Source organism: Barbus barbus, assembly GCF_936440315.1.
Source record: "Barbus barbus genome assembly, chromosome: 15".
Classification (NCBI taxonomy): Eukaryota; Metazoa; Chordata; class Actinopteri; order Cypriniformes; family Cyprinidae; genus Barbus; species Barbus barbus.
In genome coordinates, this window is record NC_136743.1 from 21,547,828 (window position 1) to 21,571,136 (window position 23,309).

General features: G+C 36.8%; 1 protein-coding gene across 1 annotated transcript in view; it reads right to left on the bottom strand.

Annotated features, from left to right (window-relative positions):
- LOC306881373 (chloride channel protein 2-like) overlaps positions 1-23,309 on the bottom strand; it is a 66,214-nt gene that overhangs the window by 17,581 nt on the left and 25,324 nt on the right. Inside the window, exons 3-7 of the mRNA XM_079435455.1 lie at positions 18,088-18,241; positions 4,521-4,652; positions 2,853-2,981; positions 2,610-2,743; positions 2,422-2,499 (exon numbers count right to left, since the gene is read on the bottom strand). Coding sequence (XP_079291581.1) covers positions 2,422-2,499; positions 2,610-2,743; positions 2,853-2,981; positions 4,521-4,652; positions 18,088-18,241 — 627 coding nt within the window. The remainder of the gene's footprint in view (positions 1-2,421; positions 2,500-2,609; positions 2,744-2,852; positions 2,982-4,520; positions 4,653-18,087; positions 18,242-23,309) is intronic.

Sequence of the window (23,309 nt, forward strand, 5' to 3'; positions counted from 1 at the left end):
CAGGACCTGGAAGACTTGCTGTGATAAATGGAACCATGAATTCAGCTGTCTACCAAAAAATCCTGAAGGACAATGTCCGGCCATCTGTTCGTGACCTCAAGCTGAAGCGAACTTGGGTTCTGCAGCAGGACAATGATCCAAAACACACCTGCAAATCCACCTCTGAATGGCTGAAGGAAAACAAAATGAAGACTTTGGAGTGGCCTAGAGTCAAAGTCCTGACCCGAATCCTATTGAGATGCTGTGGCATGACCTTAAAAAGGTGGTTCATGCTCGAAAACCCTCCAATGTGGCTGAATTACAACAATTATGCCAAGATGAGTGGGCCAAAATTCCTCCACAGTGCTGTAACAGACTCATTGCAAGTTATCGCAAACGCTTGATTGCAGTTGTTGCTGCTAAGGGTGGCCCAACCAGTTATTAGGTGTAGGGGCAAGCACTTTTTCCACACAGGGCCATGTGGGTTTGGATTTTGTTTTCCCTTCATAATAAAAAACTTCATTCAAAAACTGCATGTTGTGTTTACTTGTGTTATCTTTGATTAATATTTAAATTTGTTTGATGATCTGAAACATTAAAGTGAGACAAACATGCAAAAAAAATAAATTCAGGAAGGGGGCCAACACTTTTTCACACCATTGTATCTATCTATCTATCTATCTATCTATCTATCTATCTATCTATCTATCTATCTATCTATCTATCTATCTATCTATCTATCTATCTATCTATCTATCTAAGGTAATTATGAGTTTTTATCTATATATTTTTTTATTTTTAGTTTATATCTAGCAATTTAACTTTTTTTCTCAGAATTACATGATACAAACTCACAATTAGGAGTTATAAAGTCCGAATAGCATGATATACTGACAATTCTGACTTGCAAATGTGAGTTTACATCACGCAATTCTGAGAAAAAATGTCAGAATTGTGCGATGTAAACTCACAATTGTGAGAAAAAAATACTCACTATTACCTTTTGAATTTTTTTTTATTCAGTTGCAGAAACAGGCGTCCATAATCCCCTTTATCTTGCTACTAGAGTAATTTTATTTTACCCTAGCACTAATTGGTGCTCATTCATATCCCAATATCAAAGTAACACCTACAGGTATGAGGTGTCAGACAAATAATTATCAGCACGGCCTGTTACCTCGGACCCCACTGCCTGACTGACTGTGTAAACATGCCATTGGCATTTGCCTAATTAAAGTGCATTCAATTACAGTGAAACAGTTCAAATGTGCCGGAATGTTTATTGTCTCCGATTTTCTGTCAGATTCACTCTGCTCTAACAACATGTTATTGATCCATTCCCCAGTATGCTGTGATTTCTTAGGTTACTTTGTGGGCAAAGTCCAGAGGGTTGACATGGTATCACACAACGGCCGTTTGACTCATTTTAGCATGATTTACAAACGGCTCCATTCACTGTGCTTGCAATTCCCTCGAGAACTGATACCTTATGTACTCTGACTAATCACAGACTAACAGAAAACCCTAGAGAAACCTCAGCTGCTTGTTTGTATGATACACGCAGATGAGACTGGAAGAACAAGGCCATGACGTTCCAAGTGCAGTGACATGTAAAGTGATGATACAAACACACCAAGTCATTGGTAACGCTTTGTAATATCTCATTAATAGGTCATTATGAATAGGCCATTTCATTAAGATGCATTTAACAAATATTATTTGTGACCCTGGACCACAAAACCAGTCTTAAGTCGCTGGGGTATATTTGTAGCAATAGCCAACAATATATTGTATGGGTCAAAATGATCCATTTTTCTTTTATGACAAAAATCAATATTAAGTAATTCATGTTCCATGAAGATATTAAGTGAATTTCCTACCATAAATATATCAAAACTTAATTTTTGATCAGTAATATGCATAGCTAAGAACTTAATTCTCGGCCAAATATTGTCCTATCTTAACAAAATATACATCAATGGAAAGATTATTTATTCAGCTTTCATATGTGTTTTGCGGTCCAGGGTCACATATGATGTTTAATTGATCAATAGTTAACATACAGTCAAATATTATCAGTAGATGGTACCCCAACCATTGTTGTTTTAATTCTTCTTTTATTTTTCCTTTTCAAGAAAAGTCAGAAAATATCAGATAGATTCAAACTCACACCGCGTGCACAAAAGAGCAAATTGTTGTAGAATGTTCACATTTGTTATCCAAAGCAATGAAATGTATACAATTGTAAGTACCCAAAAGGGTACAAATTCTTAATGGAGCGACTGCATATGGCATTTCTGATTATTTTATTATAAACGATGTTCTGTAAAGCATATTACGTTATAATAATGTTTGTTAGTGGAAGGCATTATAAAGTGTTACCAAAGTATGAAATGTCAGAAAGTTACTGACAAAAGACAGCATTAGTAGAAAGCATCTCACCATGTAGATACCTCCAAACAAGGCCATGAATTTGCTCAACAGAGCTGCACACAGACTGGCAACATGAACAAATGGTCCCTAGAGGATGCAAGAGGAGACAGAAATAATAGATGTGATTACAGGGCGAAGGCTTAAAGTATTTTAGCATTAGAACGCTTATCTAGGATCAGAAATCCCCTCTCATGCACCTCTTTGCCCAGAGGCATGCCACTTCCAAGGGCACAAGTTAAGCCAATCACTTTGGCAACAAAGGTTTTGAAAGTGAGGTACTCTTTCAGCACCACACCTCGGAGAATGGTCTTCATCTCTGGGATCCCAGAGCCTAGAGGAAGAATAGACGAACGGGGTTGCAAAGAGATCTGAGAACACGTAAAGGCCATTTGGCTTCAATTGATTACGTGAGCATGGGTGAGTGTGTGTGCGTATCTCACCCACTGCCTGTGGCGCCACTATCTGTGTGAAGCCGGCGGAGAAGGTGATGAGAACCACTGGGTAAGTGACCCAGGCCAGGTACTGCAGCAACATGTTACTGTGCAGACCACCATACATCCACTTCTGTGCTGCAGACACGACACACACACATACACACCTTATAATTACATCTCAGTAGAGGAATACGATGTGTTCCAATCTGTGTACTTATGTGCTATTCTATGCCATTTGTAGTATAAATAGTGTGAGTAGTGTGTTCATATTGAAAATTGCAAAAGGAAAAAGCACACTTCATATACCCAGATGGTGCACTTAATGGACCAAAAAAATGTACTTAATGTACTCAACATTCACTCAACTGTCTAAAATTCATACACTAGATGGTATGAATATAGTACATAGTAAAATTGCATAATGTATGGTAATTTGCTACACAGCTATAGACTATTCATGTGCATTTACTTATCCTCTGTTATTTAATTGTTAATTGCCTAAGTTCATTTTCCTGCCCAATATGCTGCCTCGATGTTCAGGATTTTAAACTGACACCTATTGGTGTGTTTTTTTTTTTTAGATAGAATCAAACTATAGACTATGCATCTACATTTACTTGGTATTTGTTATTTAGTTGTTATTTTTTTTCAATTCATTTTTCTTAACAATTTGACAGCTGTCTTAAAATTTATACTGACACCTATTGGCATGGATGCAAAAGCAGACATTTTTTATTTTACATGGAAAAATGCCCATGGGCATTTCTCAAACGGAAGGCTACATCCTACCGAGATTGCGTCCTTCAGTCCTCATCGGCATATAAACGCTAGAATGAGACGCTCTAGTAAGTGCGCATGGCTACGTCACATACGTTCCCACCCTCACCCAGTGAATTTCATTTTATTTTTTTATTTTAATAAATGCCCATAACTGAAACAAAAGTACACACAAATAAGAGGACCCAAATGATCTCAGTGGCCCCCCTAGTTTTTTCCCCTATGATTTCAACATGGCAACCAACATTAGGGGGTGACCTACACTATGGCCCTGCCCTGTAGGGGAACACTTTGTTGCTCTAGCATATTTGCAATGCCAGTCGTTTGTCATTTGTCAATTTATGAGTCTGTAGGGTTCTCATTGTGCACCCTAAATGCTCCCTTCCTGATGGACTCCACAGCAGACTTCCCCCAACAGTCCATGTGACATTGCAAGACCAAGGTGTGGACTTGAAACAGGCTCTGTGTAAAATAAAATAGCTTTTTTGGGGCCACTGATATGACTGGAGTCTTTATTTCATGTGAGTGTACATCATTTAACATATCTGTCTTAACATATTTTGTACATTAAGCAACATCACTAGATGTTGCTTAATGCTGCAACGCAAAAAAACTGCCCTTGATAAGACAATTCTGTGCCTTTTAGTTAATTGACTGAACTGCCACACCCCAGTCCTTGTAAATAAACTCATTCTTTTGTAAAAAAGAGGTCAGTGAGTTGGCACCAATTCGTTCAGGCATTAATGTACCTTCTATCCCAGAATACACATGATGACGATATCCCGCTGAAAAAAAACCAATACTTGACTGATTAAATGACACCATCTGTACTTTCACGGAACCCTGTCAGGCAGAAAATTGTCCTTTTCTTTCTTTTCATTCTTTTCTCTCACTCACCTTGCTGACAGAAGGCAATAGTGTAGTCCATGGCCCAGCTGACCAATGCCATGAGAAGCCCCAGGAGGATGAGAAAGATCCAGTCTTCACCCACACGGGAAATCAAGAACTTCTTACACCGTGACGTACAGACTGCAGATAGACATTGTAGAAATAATTCACCAAAAACATGACAATGCTGTCATCATTTACTCACCCTAAATCATTCCAACCATGTATTCCTTTCTTTTTTTCTTTTTTATGAATGCAAACGGTGAATTGTAATAACATGCTGTTTGCTCCTGTCCAAACAGTTCTGAGTAATAAGCACCAACGCTCTGAAGCTTAAAAATATGCAAAAGCAGCATGAAAATCAATTTATGCTACTGTTCAAAAGATCACGATCTGTAAGTTTTTTTAATGTTTTTGAAAGTAGTCTCTTCTGCAGGCCAAGACAGCATTTATTTGATGAAAAACACTGTAAAACATGTAATATTTTGAAATACATTTAAAATTTAAATGAACTGTTTTCTATTTGAATATATTTTAAAATGTAACATTCCTGTGATGGTAAAGCTGAATTTTCAGTCATCAATCATTCTAACATGCTGGTTTGGTGCTCTAAAAACATTTTTTATTATTATTAATGTTGAAAACAGTTGTGCTGCTTAATATTTTTATAACAGTTGTGTATTTAATAGTTTGTGTGTGTACACGGGCAGGCAAGTGCACACATAGACATAAAAGGGGGCTGGAGCACCTGCCCTTTTTCTTCCTCGAGAGAAAGTGCCCTTTTTTCTGGGGAGTTTTTTTTTTTTATAAATGAATATAGGCCTATGTATATATGTATGCGTGTGTGTTTCTGTTTGCGCACAGCTTTCCCTGTCAAACAAATAAAAAAATCTAAATATCAGGTCGGGTCGGAAAATGAGAGATTGTCGAGTTCCGATGCCTTTCTCCCCTCCGTGTCTCGGTGCAGGCACGCGCAGCGCAGCACAGCAGTGTAGCACACATTGATCGACACATGCACATCACAGAGAACCGCAGAGGTGAACCCCTCCCTCCCTCTCTAGTTGTGTTTATCTTGGTGTGGAGGTGAGTGGTGATAAACAAAAGACTAGCTACCTGTGCTTTGAATTTACAGCTAATTATCCAAAAGACAAAAGGCAAATATAGTTAATTTGTCTTGCTAACATCAGCTACCATAGACCAGTGCGCGTTCTTTCACTGCATGATTCAGTTTATTAAAATGCATTTAGATTAAGAATGATCACAAAATTCAAGATATGGGGGCAGAAATGTATATATTTATATACAGTTATATATATATATATATATATATATATATATATATATATATATATATAGTTAATCAGTATCACGCGAAGACTGACATTTTTTTTGCTTGTTTTTTGCCCCACCAAAAAGCAACATGATTAAAAATGTGATATTGATTTTTATAAAGCAGTTAAATAAACACTTATGTTTTAGACACAATATTGACTGTTTTTGCTCTATTTCGCCAACAAATACAATTTCAATTTGCATCTCTGAGCAACAGCTGTTTTGTTTCTCAAGTGGAAGGCTACATCCTACATGAATCAACCGTTTAATGATTCGGTTCAGTTGCAATGACTGACTTATTAGCAGTGACTTGCTGCCACCTACTGGCAGTTTTAATTTCACATTTAAAGTATCTATTCATTTTTTTTTTATCAGTATTCAATGTTTTATGCTTAAAATATCAAAACAGTATTAATGCATTTGTAACTGCAGGTTAAATGCATTCATGTCCAGCATTAAACAGTGTGTAAATGCATCTAAATGCCACTTCTAATGCAGCTTCTGTGTTTTCTCTGCATTGCAAAGATTAATTTTGTCAATACTGTTTGGTAACAGCATAAATTACTTATTCTAATTGACTGATTCAATTTAAGAATTTGACTGAAAATATGATGCACACTCATGCAGGGCTTTATAAAGGTAAAAATGCCCATAAAAAGTAAACTTATTGGAAAATATTAATTTCTACCACTGCTGTGACCTGATCACCACAGAATATGAAGAATATCAAAAACTTTAGGAGTCAGCTGTCCACGGTAGTCCTTAAGATATCAGCACAATAACACACTCAGCAAAATATTGTCTAAGTATCGTTATCGATAAAATCCCAGAAAATATTGATATATTTTTTGTCAATATCGCACACCCCTAATATATTTAGCGTTTTGTTTAGAAAATAATTAAATTAATATGAGAAGTGCCCTTTTTTCCACTTGAGCCCCTGCCCCTCAAAATCCCTGTACACGGGTATATTTGTAGCAATAGCCAACAATACATTGTATGGGTCAAAATGATTGATTTTTCTTTTATGCCAAAAATCATTATGATATTAAGTAAAGATCATGTTCCATTAAGATATTTTGTAAATTTCCTACCGTAAATATATCAAAAATTTATTTTTGATTTGTAATATGCATTGCTAAGAACTTCATTTGGACAACTTTAAAGGTGATTTTCTCAATATTTTGCACCCTCAGTTTCCAGATTTTCAAATAGTTGTATCTCAGCCAAATATTGTCCTGTCTTAACAAACCATACTTCAATGGAAAGCTTATTTATTGTATGTATGAATCTCAAAAAATTACCCTTATGACTGGTTTTGTGGTCCAGGGTCACATATATATAACACCCACCATCTCTAAATGCATCTATAAATGGCCTTCTTGAGCATCAGTTACGGTGGCCGAGAGAGCTCAACGTGCTGCAAATAGAAAAACACCTGCAAATTAAGAAAACAACTTCGCCAAATTGACAACACGCACTGCAAATGTACACAACACAACCAAATAAAGAAACGCACTGCAAATAGAAAAACACCTGCAAATTAAGAAAACAACATCAATTTGACAATACGCGCGCTGCAAATGCTCACAACACAAACAAATTAAGAAATTAAGATAAAATTCTTTATTTGGTTGTGTTGTAAGCATTTGCACCACCAGGGGCCTGTACCATGAATCCGGTTTAGCGCGCTAGCCAGCTAAGTTTCGGTTTAGTTTGCGCCAACTCTGGGTTTTAGGTACCATGAAAGTGGCTTGGCTTTTAACTGTGTTCATCGCCATAGTGTTCACGCACTTTAGAGATCTCAAACCAAAATTTGACCAATCAGCTTCAAGCAAAGTGGCACATCTCTGATGCAATAAAGCCACTCCTCCAGTTTCTCTTATTACTCTACAGGACGCAACATAGTAAAACATTTTTAAAGATAATATCGTCTGATTTTTAGAGATGATTATTTGTATAATTATTTTATATGATTTATATTATTATTTTACCCTTAGTCCATTACACAAGCCAGCTCAGTCTAATTGTAATAAGCTTTTATATTAATATAAACATATAGATGATGTGCAATATAAATAAGTTTTAGAAGCAATAGCTTTAAACATGACTACATATGAGCATAGATTTTTAAGTATTTTATATCTATGAATATTATCAACTCTAAAAACTACAACTTTTACTTGCACTTATATGGCAAGATGTTTTCTTCAAGTTTTCCTCTTTCAAGGATAGATTGTTTCATCTTGCCGTGTAAATGTGTTTAAATTCTTCATATTGTTCAATCTTTGGTAGTGAATCGCACTGACTCTCTCATGAGAAGTGAATCACAGTTTCAAGGCATGTGATTGGCTGCTCATTACTGATGTCACACGTTCACATGCACGCGCTCCATTAACTCAGGATCAAGCCTGAGTTGACAGAGAAAGCTGATGATCAGCTTCATGGTACCAAACAAAGCCGGATTGGACTGGCTTGGTTTTGTCAAGTCAAAATGAATCCTGTAAACCTGAGTTTGTACAGCCAACATCAATGGTACAGGCCCCAGAGGGGCATTGCACAAAAGCAAGATAAGGGATTAAGCTGTGATTTTCCAGTTGTCCAGGTTGAATTTAGCCCTGACTCAGTTTCATGAAAGCAGGCTAAATTAAGCTAAATTATGTTACTATGGAGATTTATTCTTTGCAGCTAGTCTGCCCCAGAGCAGGCTAACTGTCAGGCTAAGCTGAGCTCCTCTAACTCTGACCAACAGGAACGCATCGATATTACCGCTGACTCTCTCACATACAATTAGTTAACTTTATTATTAGTCCAAAAATACAGAAAATATACCTTAAATAATCAAATAAATAAAAATAGGCTACAACCAATTGTATTTAATTTATTGTGCTCAAAATAGGCTAATGAGCTTTTTTAAGATGAAAACATTTTAACATAGTTGCTACTTGTGCATTCAGTTGATCAGCAGTTTCTAGCCATGCAGCCTTTCTCTCTGAATTTATGACAGCTGTACCTTTTATGGTTATTAGAACATTAAAACATTACAATCTAAATTTGCTCTATTTTTTTTTTTTCTCTCAATCAGGAAATAACAAACAAAAGGACACTCCTTGTAGCTTTAGCCATCACCAAGAAAACTATCTTCTTGAACTGGGAATCCCGAAACACTATTCACATAGCACACTGGAAACATTTGCTCACAGAATACATCTCCCTAGAATATTTTTCACCTCCTTACAATACTTTGGAACCACAACACTTCAGACCTCTTTCAACTTTTACAAATGTGACACGCTGATTCTGATTATTTATTTACCCGCATATTATTATACATATTTATACAAGGTTTTAGTAATACTACGAGTATTTTCATTACTACTACTATTATTATTATTAATATCTTAGAAACATTGAGCTGTTGATGGAATGATGTTTTGTATGAGGACGGTAACGGTTTAATGAAGATCATAACACTAAATATACTTAAAATATATAAATATAACTAAATCAGATTTGCCCCCAACATATACCATACGTTTTTAATGCACCGCATGCTGATTTTAATGCACCACACCCCTTCTTTTAATGCACCACCTCAGCTTAGACATACTGTATATACATATAGTTATCTCATCGTGAATGGGAGGAGAGAAGGAAGAGAAAAAAAAAATATATATATAAAAAATACACGATATAGAAGTTACTATATATAGAAGTACAATAAATAGAAGTTAGAATAGGTGTGGTATGTGTTGGGTATATGCCATTATTACATTATTGCTACTATTATTATTACTTTTATTTGATATTACTGTTGGCCATCATCACAGAATATTGTTATCATCACCATCTTTAGTATTTTCATTATTATTATTATTATTATTTTTATGCATGTTAATATTACTTAAATACTACTACTATTATTCAGATTGTCATGACTGTTTGCTTTCAACGCTGTTATTGTCATTGCTGTTTTTTTTTTTTAGGTTTTTGTTTTGTGTGTTTTGTGTTCACCATATGTTGTTTGTTTTGCACTCCTACTAATAAAAATAAATAAATAAATTTGCTCTTTAAAGTATTTAAAGCATTAAAAACACGAAATCAAAAGTTAAAATCACTGAATTAAAAATAAAAAATAGAAATCAGACTACATTTTAGCTGATAAGAGGAACACATGTTTAACTGTATTAGCCAGTTTACATTTGAGTTGCAGTTACTGCTATCATAAAAATACAGTTATATGTAGTATTAAAATTCTGTGTCACATTTAATGTCCAACGACAAATATTTTCGCAGAATGTATATTTTATTCAGAATTCTTGCGCTATTATTCTATTCTGCTCCGTCTGTGTAGCGCGCATGCGCACAGCAGCGCTCGTTCGCTCGCGTAAGCCCCGCCCACTCCTGACAGCGAAATGGATAAATGTGCATGACTTTCTAACATTTACAGATGAAAAATATACCTGTGACGTGTCAGTTATGCACTGAGGAAAACACGACGTCTCAAATACATTAAACAGCACAAATATTCGCTGTTTGCCATGGTGGATCGATTTGATCCATGAACGACATTAAGGGCTGCTTAAGAATAAGCGCGCACGTCACATTATCCTGACTCATTGAACCTGGATCGAATTAGTCAGATTGCATGAATTTGAATTGTCGTTTATGAAACCGCTTTAGTCCCGATTGATTTGTTAGGTTATTTCAAGTCAGGATTTGGACTTTAATCCCCGTCTTTTATGAAACAGCCCTCTGCTGTTTAGTGTATGAAGATGTTTTCTTGATTTGCTGGTGCTTTTTCTATTTGCATGTGTTTTCTGAAGTTACAGCGTGTTGAGCTCTCTCGGCCACCGTAATCAGTGCGTTTTCACCTTATGTAATAATTATGCATGAGTCCCTCAATTGTCCTCAGTGTTAAAAGATGGATTTCAAAATCACACAGTCAATGTTGCAAAGGGTTCAAATATGCAGAAGATGCTGGAAAACCAAATAATGTGCAGGAGCTGGAGGATTTTTCTGAAGAACAGCAGGCAGTTGAACTGCTCAGGACAAACAAGGTACTCATGAACAACTATCACAAAATATATTAAAAACAAAAGACATAGTATTAATATTCAAGGGTATGTAAACTTTGGAATGGGGTCATTTTTTGTTTTGTAAACATCTGTTATGTGAAATAGCTTATTCAGGACAGTACTAGATAAAAAATAACATGCAATTTTCATGATCCCTCTCATTTTGTTTCAATTATTAACACTTTGCACATTCTGCAAGGGGTATGTAAACTTATGAGCACAACTGTATGTATGTATATATATATATATATATATATATATATATATATATATATATATATATATGTAGTGTATATAGCACATGAGTATATAGCAATTGCATGCCAAGAGCAACCAGCAAAATTCTTCAAATTTCTACATTCAAGTTCCATTTCTTTGGTTTCATTGGTTTTTAATGACCTGGGGGTGAGTGAATGTAGTCATCATTTCATTTATGAGTGATCTAATCCATTAAGCACCTAAAGCATCCACCATTTCCCTCTTCTTTGCAGGTCAGTCTGTGTTCACAACATAGATACAGGCTGTATGAATAGGAAATGAACAACTCAGAGCTATTACCCGAACCCAGCAGTAGGTGCACAGTTAATGAAGTGAACAATTCCTCATAAAAGAGCTTGTTTTCCCCTGGAATCCCATGTTTCCAGACTCATGAGAAAACTGAGAGTGTGAACAATTGCGCTGTTGCATAGGTGGACAGGGTTGTGGAGACCCAGACAGGAAATGGCTTGTGTGTGTGAAGATAAGACACATCTGAAAGAATGTGGAAAGGGAAGGGTAACGGCAGGTGAAGGGACACCTCTGAGTATGTGACGAGACGCTGCCCCGCCAGCTTCAGCACCCGCTCCGCGGCCCTTTGCCCGGCTCCTCTGTGTGGGAGTTGGCACACGGGCAGATTTGCCCACTGAAGTGGCACAACAGATGTCTTTGCTCTCAAAATAAACCCTGTAACAATCCACAAACGAGAAAGCAATAAGCCGAACCAAATTTACCGCAACTCAAGATGCATTTTGGACGTGCAAACCTGCAGTGCTTATCTCCAAACCGCGCCAGACAGAAGTGCTGAGATGCGGCATATTTTGACACTTAATTGGAGTTTGAGGAATAACCCTATAAATATGCAGAGCCCATGCTTCCCCACACAGATTTTAGTGTCTTTGACAAGTGAGTCACAGGCCAGCACTGGAAGTGACATCCTTATGTAGCATACATGCATAATAAAACAATGTATTATATATCCAAGATCTATTTATATAGCCAGAGCGAGTAGAAAAGTGTAGGAGGTTCGGTGAGAGGCAATAGTATCTGCCCTCTTTCTGCCTGATATGACAACTTATGCAGCATTTTCTGCATTGAGCCTCACAGTTTCCCATGAGAGCAAGCTTGTTTTTATCCACAGATCCAAAACAATTAGTACTGAAATAGACAGATTAAGTCGGCTATGGTGGTAGGACTTCGCACTAAAGTTGCATAGAGAACAAACAGCAGGATGCTGACAGCTTGTCGCAAATCTACCCCCCTCTGTCATCTTAAAATTCACAAATAAAGTCTAATTATACAAGGGAGAGAGAGAGATATGTGTTTATATGCTCTGCTTGCTTATGGGCATATATGATGCCAGATCTCATTTGAAAAAGCATGCAACTTGTGTTGACAGAAGCACAAAATACGCTCAATCAAAATAAGTTGATCAAGGCGCACTGTTTGATTTCAATAATCTGGTTTATTACAGAGCAAAATTAGAGATTACTAATGTTTCGGATAACACTTTATTTTGATACTCCACTTTCTACTAACTATAAGTAAATTTGCAACTAGCCTACATGTCAACTGTCTAAAGTGGACTGTCCAAGTAAAATGTAACCATGTTTTGCACTCCATGCCATTATTGTTAAGCAAAAATGTGTTTATAAATGTGTCACTTTGTCATGGATTTGTCATAAAAATGCAGCTCTATTTGTAAACAGAGCCTACATTAGATGACTATATACATGTATATATAACTATATACATTTTTCTTGTGCCGATGCCAGTGAAAATTTTGTCAGGGTAATTAAAAATCTAACCAGTCCATCTGATGAAAAATCCTACCTGTGCCAAGCCCTGCTTTTATTAAAAACTGACCATCTATATCAATCAATAAATTTCTCTTTTGCAATTACACATCACTGAGGCAAAGAAGACGCTGGAGCAGGCAGAAACACTGGAGGAAAATGGAAATTTTATATAGTGCAGCTCAGACTGTAGGTGGAGAAATTTGACAACTGCTATTAGTGGACGGTTACTCTAGTGTACTGTGTAGGTCAAGTGCTAACAAACTCAAATATGTTGTTGTATTCTGGAAACAGGCCCAGAAAGCACAAACCACGACTGCCTATATTTATAAGTGAATTTATTCAAGTATTTTATAATAAGCTGGCATAACAACACTGACTTCATCTCAAAAGCTAATGAGCTGCCTACAAAGGTCGCATTTTAAAAACATCATAAGCATGGTCTCGATCAAAAGGTAGACATCTTAATTATGCTGCCTGCCAAGATACTCTCTTATGGCCAACACATCTCACATATCCTTCACAGCAAAGGCAATCCCAAAACACACTGTGAAAAAATTCTTTGCACAATACTTCAAAGTACAAAACAAATTGTTTAGTGTGAATAAAAATGTATTATCGTACCCAATATTTCAGTGTGCTTCTATGAATTTTAAAAGGATAGTTCACCCTAAAATGAAAATTCTGTCATTAATTACTCACCTTCATGTCATTCCAAACCCGCAAGACCAAAAACTGACACATTCAAGGTCCAGAAAGGTAGTAAGAGCATCGTTAAAATAGTCCACTTGACATCAGTTGTCATGTTGTGTTCGTGTTGTCAGTTGTGCATTTGATGAATTCACTACACAAAATTTATCTTGCGAAGTGAAACGCACAGACTGCAAATACATTACCAACCAAGTAATACACAAATTCTTTCTATGAGGGTAGTGCGTCACTAAATAAAATTGTTTAATATATACATGTTTACAAAAAGCACTTATTTGCGCGTACACAGGACAAAGTTTGAGGGCGCATACGTAGCCTAATATCTGAGCGAGCTCAGAGCCTTGATCACCATATATATGGGAGAGCAAGCCTGCTGCAAACCCTCTCGTATTACGATAATGCACTCTCGACATTTGCCATTAAAGGAGTCCTATTATGCTCTTTTACAAAGTCTTGATTTTGTTTTGGGGGTGTACTAGAACATGCTCTCATGCTTGGTGGTTCGAAAATCACAATTATAACATTTAGTTTTGTCTCGTTTTGGTCAATGAAAACGAAGAGACATTTTAGCATGTTTTTTATTTTGTAAACCACATTTAGTCTAATTTTGTACAATAGTAACAATAATGTAATAATGGCATGAACACGCGATTAAATTACATATTTCAAATCTGAAATGAACTGCCCCATGAATGTTGTTTCTTATGCTCAAATAGCATTTAAAAAGTTTATTTTTCATCTTATTTTAAAGCTTATTTTACTATGGGAACCAGAGCTTCTAACACCCGCTGCAGTGACGCAATGACTTTACCAATCAACGATTGGCTCTTTCATTTAGAAGGTGGGACTATCCAGCCATATTGCACGTTGCAGTGTCTCCCGTTCATAAGTATAGGAGTAAATCATCTTTGTATTTCTATAGTCTTTGGTCCAGTGCAGAGCACCATGTATGTATTGCTGCATATGCAGAGCGCTCCAAATCAGTCACTTCTGAGGTTTCATGATAGTTAGGATGCCTTAGTAGGTAGCCACCTATGTAGGCAGTATGCAGCTTGGCAGCTCGCTTGGTTTTGGAACAGAGTTTCATTGGATGGAGGAATAAAATAGAAATGACACAGAGAGAAAGAAACAGACATATGATGCCAGCTCTGTAGGTGTGTAGGTAGTGAGCTGACAAGTCTCCAAACCCCTCAAACTCAGTCAAGGAGGATCAGAAGACCTGCACTGCACACTGTGCTGATAGATTTCTCATGCTTTTCACACTCAACAGGGAGGCGGGAAGGATGATATTGAGACAGATGCGGTGTGTCTATGGAGATTACACAAGGCCAAAAGAGCAGTCTATTTATATTACAAGAAACCAATGAGATACCTCATTAGCACTAAAAACATTGGACTGTGAGATACTGTTGGCTATTTAATGAGAACTCAACTTTTTTTTTTTTTATAGTTCAGGGAATTTATTTGATTTATTACTTCCAATATGAATGGCCATTGCTTTTGTTCAAAGCTCTCTTTTTTCAGCCAATCATCTTAACGTACCATTAAATGGAAAAATAAATCCCTGCTGCGGAAATAGTTTTTATCTCTAAACTCGGTAACGGTCCATATAACACATCCTTTGGTGAATGGTGACGTATTTCTAGACAAAGATGCACAGGCACACACAAAGACACAGAGGCTCATTACAGATACGCTGCACGTCTATGCGTCTCATCTATCACCCCTGAACAGCGCAGACTGATTATGCTCCCTGCTGGTGAATGGCAAGCACTGCACAGAGGAGCGGAGGGAATTGAACAGGTTGATAAATGCTTCAAGTTGTTGTTTACAGGCTAGACAACAGCAAACACTCAGCGTCAATGCTTGAAAAATTATTGGGGAAAATGTCTCCACCATAAATGTGAAGACCATGAAGATGCCCTTAAGATTCAGGTGATGACACACCTGTGGAATGTGTGTGACAGAATGATTAACAACGGCTACACAGCTCCACAAACCAGGGACAATTAATTACCAGTAGAGGGCAATCTAGAAACCAGAGGGTAAAACGCAACATCTGCAAGTGTCAGACCATATCCTATCTCACTGAACTGCCTCAAATACAGTATATGAGCAGACCCAGATGAACCTCGATGGGGAAAATACGTGAAATGGATTTAAATGTAATAAAAGCTAAGCTTTATGCTGGATAGTGCTGGTTCAGTGCTAACAAAGCTGGTTGGCCAGCATGTTGTATTATGGTGATGCTGGTTGACCAAGAAAGTCTTGCTGGTTAAGTTAGTCAACAGCCCTTGTCAGAACAGCAGTCAGTCTTTGAACTATGGCGCCCTTTGTGGGGTCTGTCTCCCCTAATTCAAGCCCAAAAATCCCTGAAGGAAGAGAGGGAGGACTCAAAACTATGTATAACTTTTACATATAAAAGAAAAATGTTGTTTTCAGGCAGGGTTTCATCAACCACAAAAGTTAGATTAATCAGAGCACAAACAGAAGTCGTGTCATCTGAGGGGGGTTACCATAGCAACAGCTGCTTGATCGCTGTCTGGGTATATTGACAAAACATTAAGTACTGTCAGAATTTTTGTGCATTATGTTTTCTTTAAAGTCACTGAAATAAAATATTGCAAAATATCTGAATTTTGCAGTGGTTTTTAATAAATAATTTATTGGTACAGGTCATTATATTTTTATTCATGTATCCTTCTAATTTTTAATCAAAATAAATTCCCCGACCTCTGTGCAATGACATCTCTTCTCTGATGACGTGTGCAAGGCGAGACACTAATCCTTCCTCTCCCTGTGACTCACATGAGAATGCATTAACAACGATGATCCAATCAATTCCCAATTCTTTCTGATTTAAGAAGCTGTTTCTCTAAGAAAATTTCATGCTGATTTTAAAAAGTATTTAAGTTGACATATAGAATTCAATTGAATAATTCTCATACTAACATCAGCATCCAAAACACAAAATATAGCGGTGACCAGTTCTGCTGGGATGTGCAAGATCAATGAGGTCCGGGGCCCCACTAGGGGGCATTTTCAAACTTCCAAGGGGTCCCCAATAGTGTTGGGTGATATTCTCAACTGTCATATCATCCCATCGTCAGCCTGTGAGATCGCCGATACACAATATTATCGTGCTAATTTATTTATTGACTTAGTTTCATTGCCGGAGAGTAAACCAACTCTAGCATAAGGCCAAAAGCAGCCTAATGTTTTTAATATGACTGAATTTGTAGCATGATAACAATTTAATATAACATTGTAAGTTACTAATTATAATGATAACAGTTCCCTCAGATATTCAAACAGCAGCTACAGAAAACGAGCAATGAATATTTACATTACCAAAAAACATCACTGACTTCAGTCTAGCAAGAGTATATGCACTTTAAAAAACACTCCCGTTACAATCAGTGAAGCTATCTACACTGTTAGATGACTACAATCTCTTATACTTACATTTCACGTACATCTGCACTTTGTTGTTTATGATGAGAGAATTTGCGAGAGCAGAATTCAGTCAGCGCACGCATGCAATTAACAGCAAAACTCTGGTGTTTCAGCTATGGCTCATCTGAACGCCTCTGATTGGCCATTGCATTCATAAAGTCAACGCAATCATGTGTGATTGGTTATAACGTGCAACTCTGTAAAAACGTGCAAAAAAAATATGATAGAACAAATAAGCCCTAATTTTAATTAGATATATTACTAGCCTGATAATAATAATAATAATAGTCATCATCTTGCTTTCGTCAAAGGCATCAGTCACAGGCGATATCTCAGACTATCGTCGAAACACACAATCTTAATTGAAATGCTAAAACCCCCACTAATTATAAAAAAAATTATTATAAATAATTATTAAAACTTTAAACTTAAATCATAGTTTTAGTTTACAGAAGTGCTAGAGGTATATCAGCTTAGATAGGAAGGCCTCTGAAAATTGTCTTAGACAAAGGGGGGCTTTGAACTCCAAAAGTTTAATAAGTACTGTGTTAGATAGAGATGAAAATACAACTGTTCCAATCCTGCAGGAAAAGCATCAGTCTTCATGTGAAGTTCTACTGCAACTGATTCCATGTGGGCTTGAACAAGACTGTAGATGCATCAGCCTTACTCAGCCCGAGTAAAGCTCAGATCTTGAGTCAAACCCCTCCGCCTTATCTCTAGCATTGATCTCACTTAATCCCCAATTCCAGCATGTTCTCACTAACTCTTTTGCCTCCTGCCCTTTGCGACCCTTTTCCTCTTTCGATCCCTGCTGCCATTCATCCTTGTGGATTTGCTCTGCATTCCTAGCTTTGCTCTGTTGCCACTGCTGCAAATAGCAAGCTATGACGCTAGCAGACCAGCCAGCAAACAGTTGGCACACGCGTATGTATGCAACACACCCACCTTGACACTTGGCACACCGGTCCTTCTCATACTCCAGCAGTTCTGGAGCCTGGCCGCGCACACTGGCGGTCCTCCGCAGCGCTCCATCCTCACGCAGACGAGCTGCCTCTTCTTTGGCATAGGCCCCCAACTCCTGTGTATAGCGTCCATACATCTGAAAGCGAGACAAGAGTGAATGAAGATTTTACCTGGGAAGGAAATGAAGGGAAACCAAGCCGAGAAGTGCTTCACCAAAATAATGTGCAACTTGACAGGCTGTTCAGAAGCCCATCAAATAAATGAAAGTAGTCTCTCAGAGGATCCTGGTCCTGAGTACGATTCCTGAAACATTAACTGAAATGGTGCTACAGGGCTCCAGACAAAAAAAATCGAGTAAGGAGCCATTGGCACTTATAGGAAAAAAACTTAGGTGCCAAATAATTTTTTTAAGCGCCACAGAATAAACGTGTTTTCTTTATTTCATTTAAATTTTTTTTAACATTTCAATCATACTGTAATGTGTTTTATGTCTAATCTTTTCTTGACTTTACCATCATTTTAATCCATCTTGTAGATGACCTGGGAACTAAAGGTTCACTTAAAGTGGGAACTAAATGTATACAGTCACAAAGAACTGTTCATTACACAGAATCTGTACCAATATCATGGACCATAAGCATCACTGAGTGTAGTGTGGGCTTCTCCTCAATGCATCTTATAAATGTTGTTATATGTCTTTCACACATTCAATCTGTTTTTTTTTTTCATTAGTAAAATGCAATTTTATAGGAGGAGTTGAATCATGTAGACAACAGGTTAAGTAAAAATATCAATATGCAATAGCGCATAAATACAGCAAAATGCTTCTCTTTATAGTTATTTTTCTAGCTGACTGATGAGCTTATATGGACTCCAAATGGTTATTCTGAGGTAAATGTGACGTTACAATGTTTAAAAGCTTTATTTTCTGCAGTTTGACACAGAATGAGCGATTACATGAGACATTTCGTAGGCTCACTTATAAACAGCCTACCATTTGATGTTAATTCGTGTTCATTATGTACTATAGTAGCAGAAAGAAAGATATAATGGGTTCATTTGCCGCTGGAACTGAGGCACTAAAGCTGCATTAAAGATCACCAAAGCCGTTACTGTTTGAATTTCGTTATGAATTTGGCATAACTTTGAAGCTGATACTTTGTTTAGGCCTATTAAAAGTAACAAATCATTTTAGTAATGATTATAAACGAGAATTGTTAACGAAATTGCCACACAGCTGACTGACAGCTTTACCTGTTGCAGATTGTTCAAGTTGTGAACAAAATAGACACTGTTTTTCTGCACTTCTACTACAATGTCTCTATCATTTCGCATCGTCTCAGTTTAATACATGAACATACCAAAAGATGTGATCACAAAACGATCAGGAAAAAAAGGCATTACATGCAAATTTTTAAGTCATAACATGTAAATATATATAGCAAAAACCTATATATATTCTCAGCAAAAACTTAACTCGCAAATTAATATTTTTGGTCGCAAATGCGACCGTTTTAGTCGCAGTCTGGAGCCCTGTGCTACATGTGATATTTACATTTAAAGAAATAGTTCTCACAAAAATTAAAATGTACTCACCCTCATTCCATCAAAGATATAGATGAGTTTGTTTCCTCATCAGAAAAGATTTGGAGAAATTTAGCATTACATCACTTGCTTACTAATGGATCCTGTGCCGTGAATGGGTTCAGTCAGAAAGCCTAAACAGCTGATAAAAACATCAGAATAATTAACAATTAGGTAATCTGCATGACTCCAGTCCATCAAGTAACATGAAAAATAATCTGTCATTAAGGCATTTTAATTTGGAACTATTGCTTCTGGCCAAATACAAGTTCATAATCCATAATAATGCCTCCACCAGTGAAAAAGTCCATCCCCTGTTGTCATATTACATCAAAACACACTGAAATATTTGTTTAGAACTGTCCCTGCTAAAAAAAACAATAGAAGCCCAATAGAAACCATCACAGAAATTCCAATTGTTTCCATTAAAATACCATTATAAACCATTAGCTTTTTCCAGTAAAACCATTACAAAATTCCTTTTTGTAGTGTGTTTTGGGCATTTTTCCAATAGGATTTAACATCCCACCAATAGAATCCATCACATACCAGACACCATTATGGTTTCCATTATAACCAATACAATTCCCATTATAACCATTAAATCTATTACATTTTCTATTGTGTTTTGGGCAGGGTTCTATTGTTTTTTTCAGCAGGTTTAATCTGCACATATTTCTCTCCTGATTCAGATGAGGTCATTTTTTTTCATTTGAGAAAGCAATATTATAGATAGAGGATTTTTTGCTGGAAGCGAGTTTGAAGTTAAAAAGGTCTTATAATCAATTAATTACTAACAGTTTTTTACTTCACTGGAGTTGTGAGGAATACTGTTATGTTTTATCAGCTATTTGGACTCTCATTCTGATGGCACCCATTCACAGCAGATGAGCTATTGCTGAACAAGTGATGCAAATCTGTTCCAATGAAGATGGCCCGAGGGTGAGTAAATTCTCAGCACATTTTCGAGCCTGTCCTCCAACAAAAAAAACGACCCTATAGGTTGTTTGTGCAAGTGCCTTATTACGACCTATATTTACATTTTAAAGTTAAGCGCCTCTGTCATCATGAAATGACATATGACTGTCATTACCAATAAAAATGCGTGTTTATTTAAATGCAATGTGTGGACTTTTTACACCAATCTCACGGTAATTCGTACATATTTTACTAGATGGCTAATTCGTACGAATGACCACACCTATACCCCTAAACCTACCCCTTACAGGCGTCATGCAAAATCATGATTTTTAGTGCACATTTTATGAGCGCGTGCGTCCTCTGGGATCGAACCCATGATCACATATTGTCATATAACGAAATGCTCAACCAACTGAACTACACGAAATCCCAATTATAATGCAGATAAAAGAGTACAACACATTAATATGAAAATGTCCTGTTACCAATAGGGGCACAATTGTAGTATACGCTCTGATGGGTCGTATTTCAGGGATTTGGACAAACGACCTATACGGGCGTATTGGTTGTGGGTGAACTATTCCTTTAAGCATTCACACTTTAACTAATTGGACCATGGAAATTATTCAGTCACTCTAATTCCTTTGGGAAAAGTCCACCCGAGTTGTGATTTGAGCTCCTGTCTATACAAGACTTACAAGACTACAGAGTTATGAATTGTTTATGATGTTGTTGTCTCAAGCACATGTTCTTCAATCTTTTATGGAGGGCTGTAACTTCTATAGTTCCTGTGAGCATTTTTGTCTTTTACTAAGGCTCTGTCCACCTAGGCCAGGGGTGTCCAAACTCGGTCCTGCAGAGTTTAGCTCCAACCCTAATTATGCACACCTGAAAAAGCTAAATGAAGTACTAGGCATACTAGAAACTTCCAGGCAGGTGTGCTGAGGCAACTTGGAGCTAAACTCTACAGGACACCGGTCCACCAGGACCGAATTTGAACACCTTGATAAGCAATTTGCTGAAAAAAGTTCTGAGCACAGTTCTTCCACATTTTTCCCACATAGTTTACTCTTCTTCAAGGTATGTTCAGTGCTTTGGAAATTTCTTACATACTTGCCCTGAGTACAATTTTATATGTACCTTGACGCAGTTGGGCTTTGAAAGTGCCTTTGCCCTGCTGATGTAATGTTTCCTTAGAACTGCACAGAGATGCTCCCACACAGACCCAGCTAGGTGTGTTTTATTTTGAATAAAGCAGATGCAGATACACGGATTTCTGTTAAATCATGGTGCAAGTGCAATTTCTGTGGTCCCATTGGTTAGATCAGTAATAACTTAGCTGTTAAAGGAAGTCACTAAATACTTGTTCATTCAATTATTATTATTATTATTAATAATAAAAATTGTAATGTGTGTGCCTTCAGCTATGGGTACCAGGGGTTAAGTTTTATTTATTTATTTATTTTAAAATTCAAATTTTTGTCATAAAAAGGTCAGATTAAAGTGGAAACTTTACTGTTCATGTTCAAGACAGACTATGCTGTGACTTATTCAGCATATTAGATTGTTATGCCAGTAGGTGGCGACAAATGCCAGTGTGCTTCTCTTGCCCGTGGATACGTTTACATGGACATCAGTAATCTAATTATTTACCTTCTTCTGAATAAAACAATATTATGATTAAGGTGTTTACATTAGTTGCTTTTAGAATATTTGCTTTTATGTTCCCATTTTACATGTTATTTTACATGATTAATGGCACAAGTCATAAGTCCCAACGTGACACCATCCAACGTCCCCTCCAGAATTTCATGTATCAACATACAGTTCATCTTCGTTATGGAGCCCATATACAGTTTTGGGTGTTTCATTTTTAATTTTATAAAAATATTCAAGTGCGATTAATTATTTGTCATGCTATACGTGCAAACAGACAATGGCGTTGTTGAAGCCATGCTCTTTTATTTGTTGTCAAACGGCTGACCACTGACGTGTGTGTGTCCAGTCGCAAAATGCGGCATAAAGTCCTACACGACGGTAATAATGTGATTAAGGTGTGTACATGTCTATACTGCACTTCGATAATGAGACTATAATAGGAATACTCCACATCTTGATTCGGTTTGGTAATCAAAAGTCTCTTTTTACATGGTAGATTCTTAATCAGAGTATTGTTTTAATTGTGTCTGAATATTGTTGTCCATGTAAACGTGACTCAGCTACTCAACTGATTTGTTCAAGGACAATTCATTCAGCAACAAAGCAAGTGATGTGAGTGAGTCATTGAATCATTTACTTAACCATTTATTTTAAAAACACTAATTCATTCAGGAATGATGCACCACTACAATAATTCTGCTTGTGTTCTATTCCTAATACTTATAGTAGTGCAGTGGTATACTATGTTCTGCCTGCTTTGTCATTTGCAGTGCTTCAGGGATGAATAAGACATTCTATCATGTAAGAATAAAGTCTTTTACTTTTTTTCATTCATCTTTGTGCCGGTTGGTTTGGGTCAAAGAAACAAATACTTCTGTAACAAAGGACGCTGGAAAAGAGTGCGTGTGTTCTTCACTATATCTGTCATTTTTAAGAAGACAACGAAAAAGAAAAGATTAATTGTATAGCTTTTTCTAAGCATCTGGATAGGATGTGCATTTCTATTCTCCCAGGGCTCTACACATTAAAGCTAACAGTGT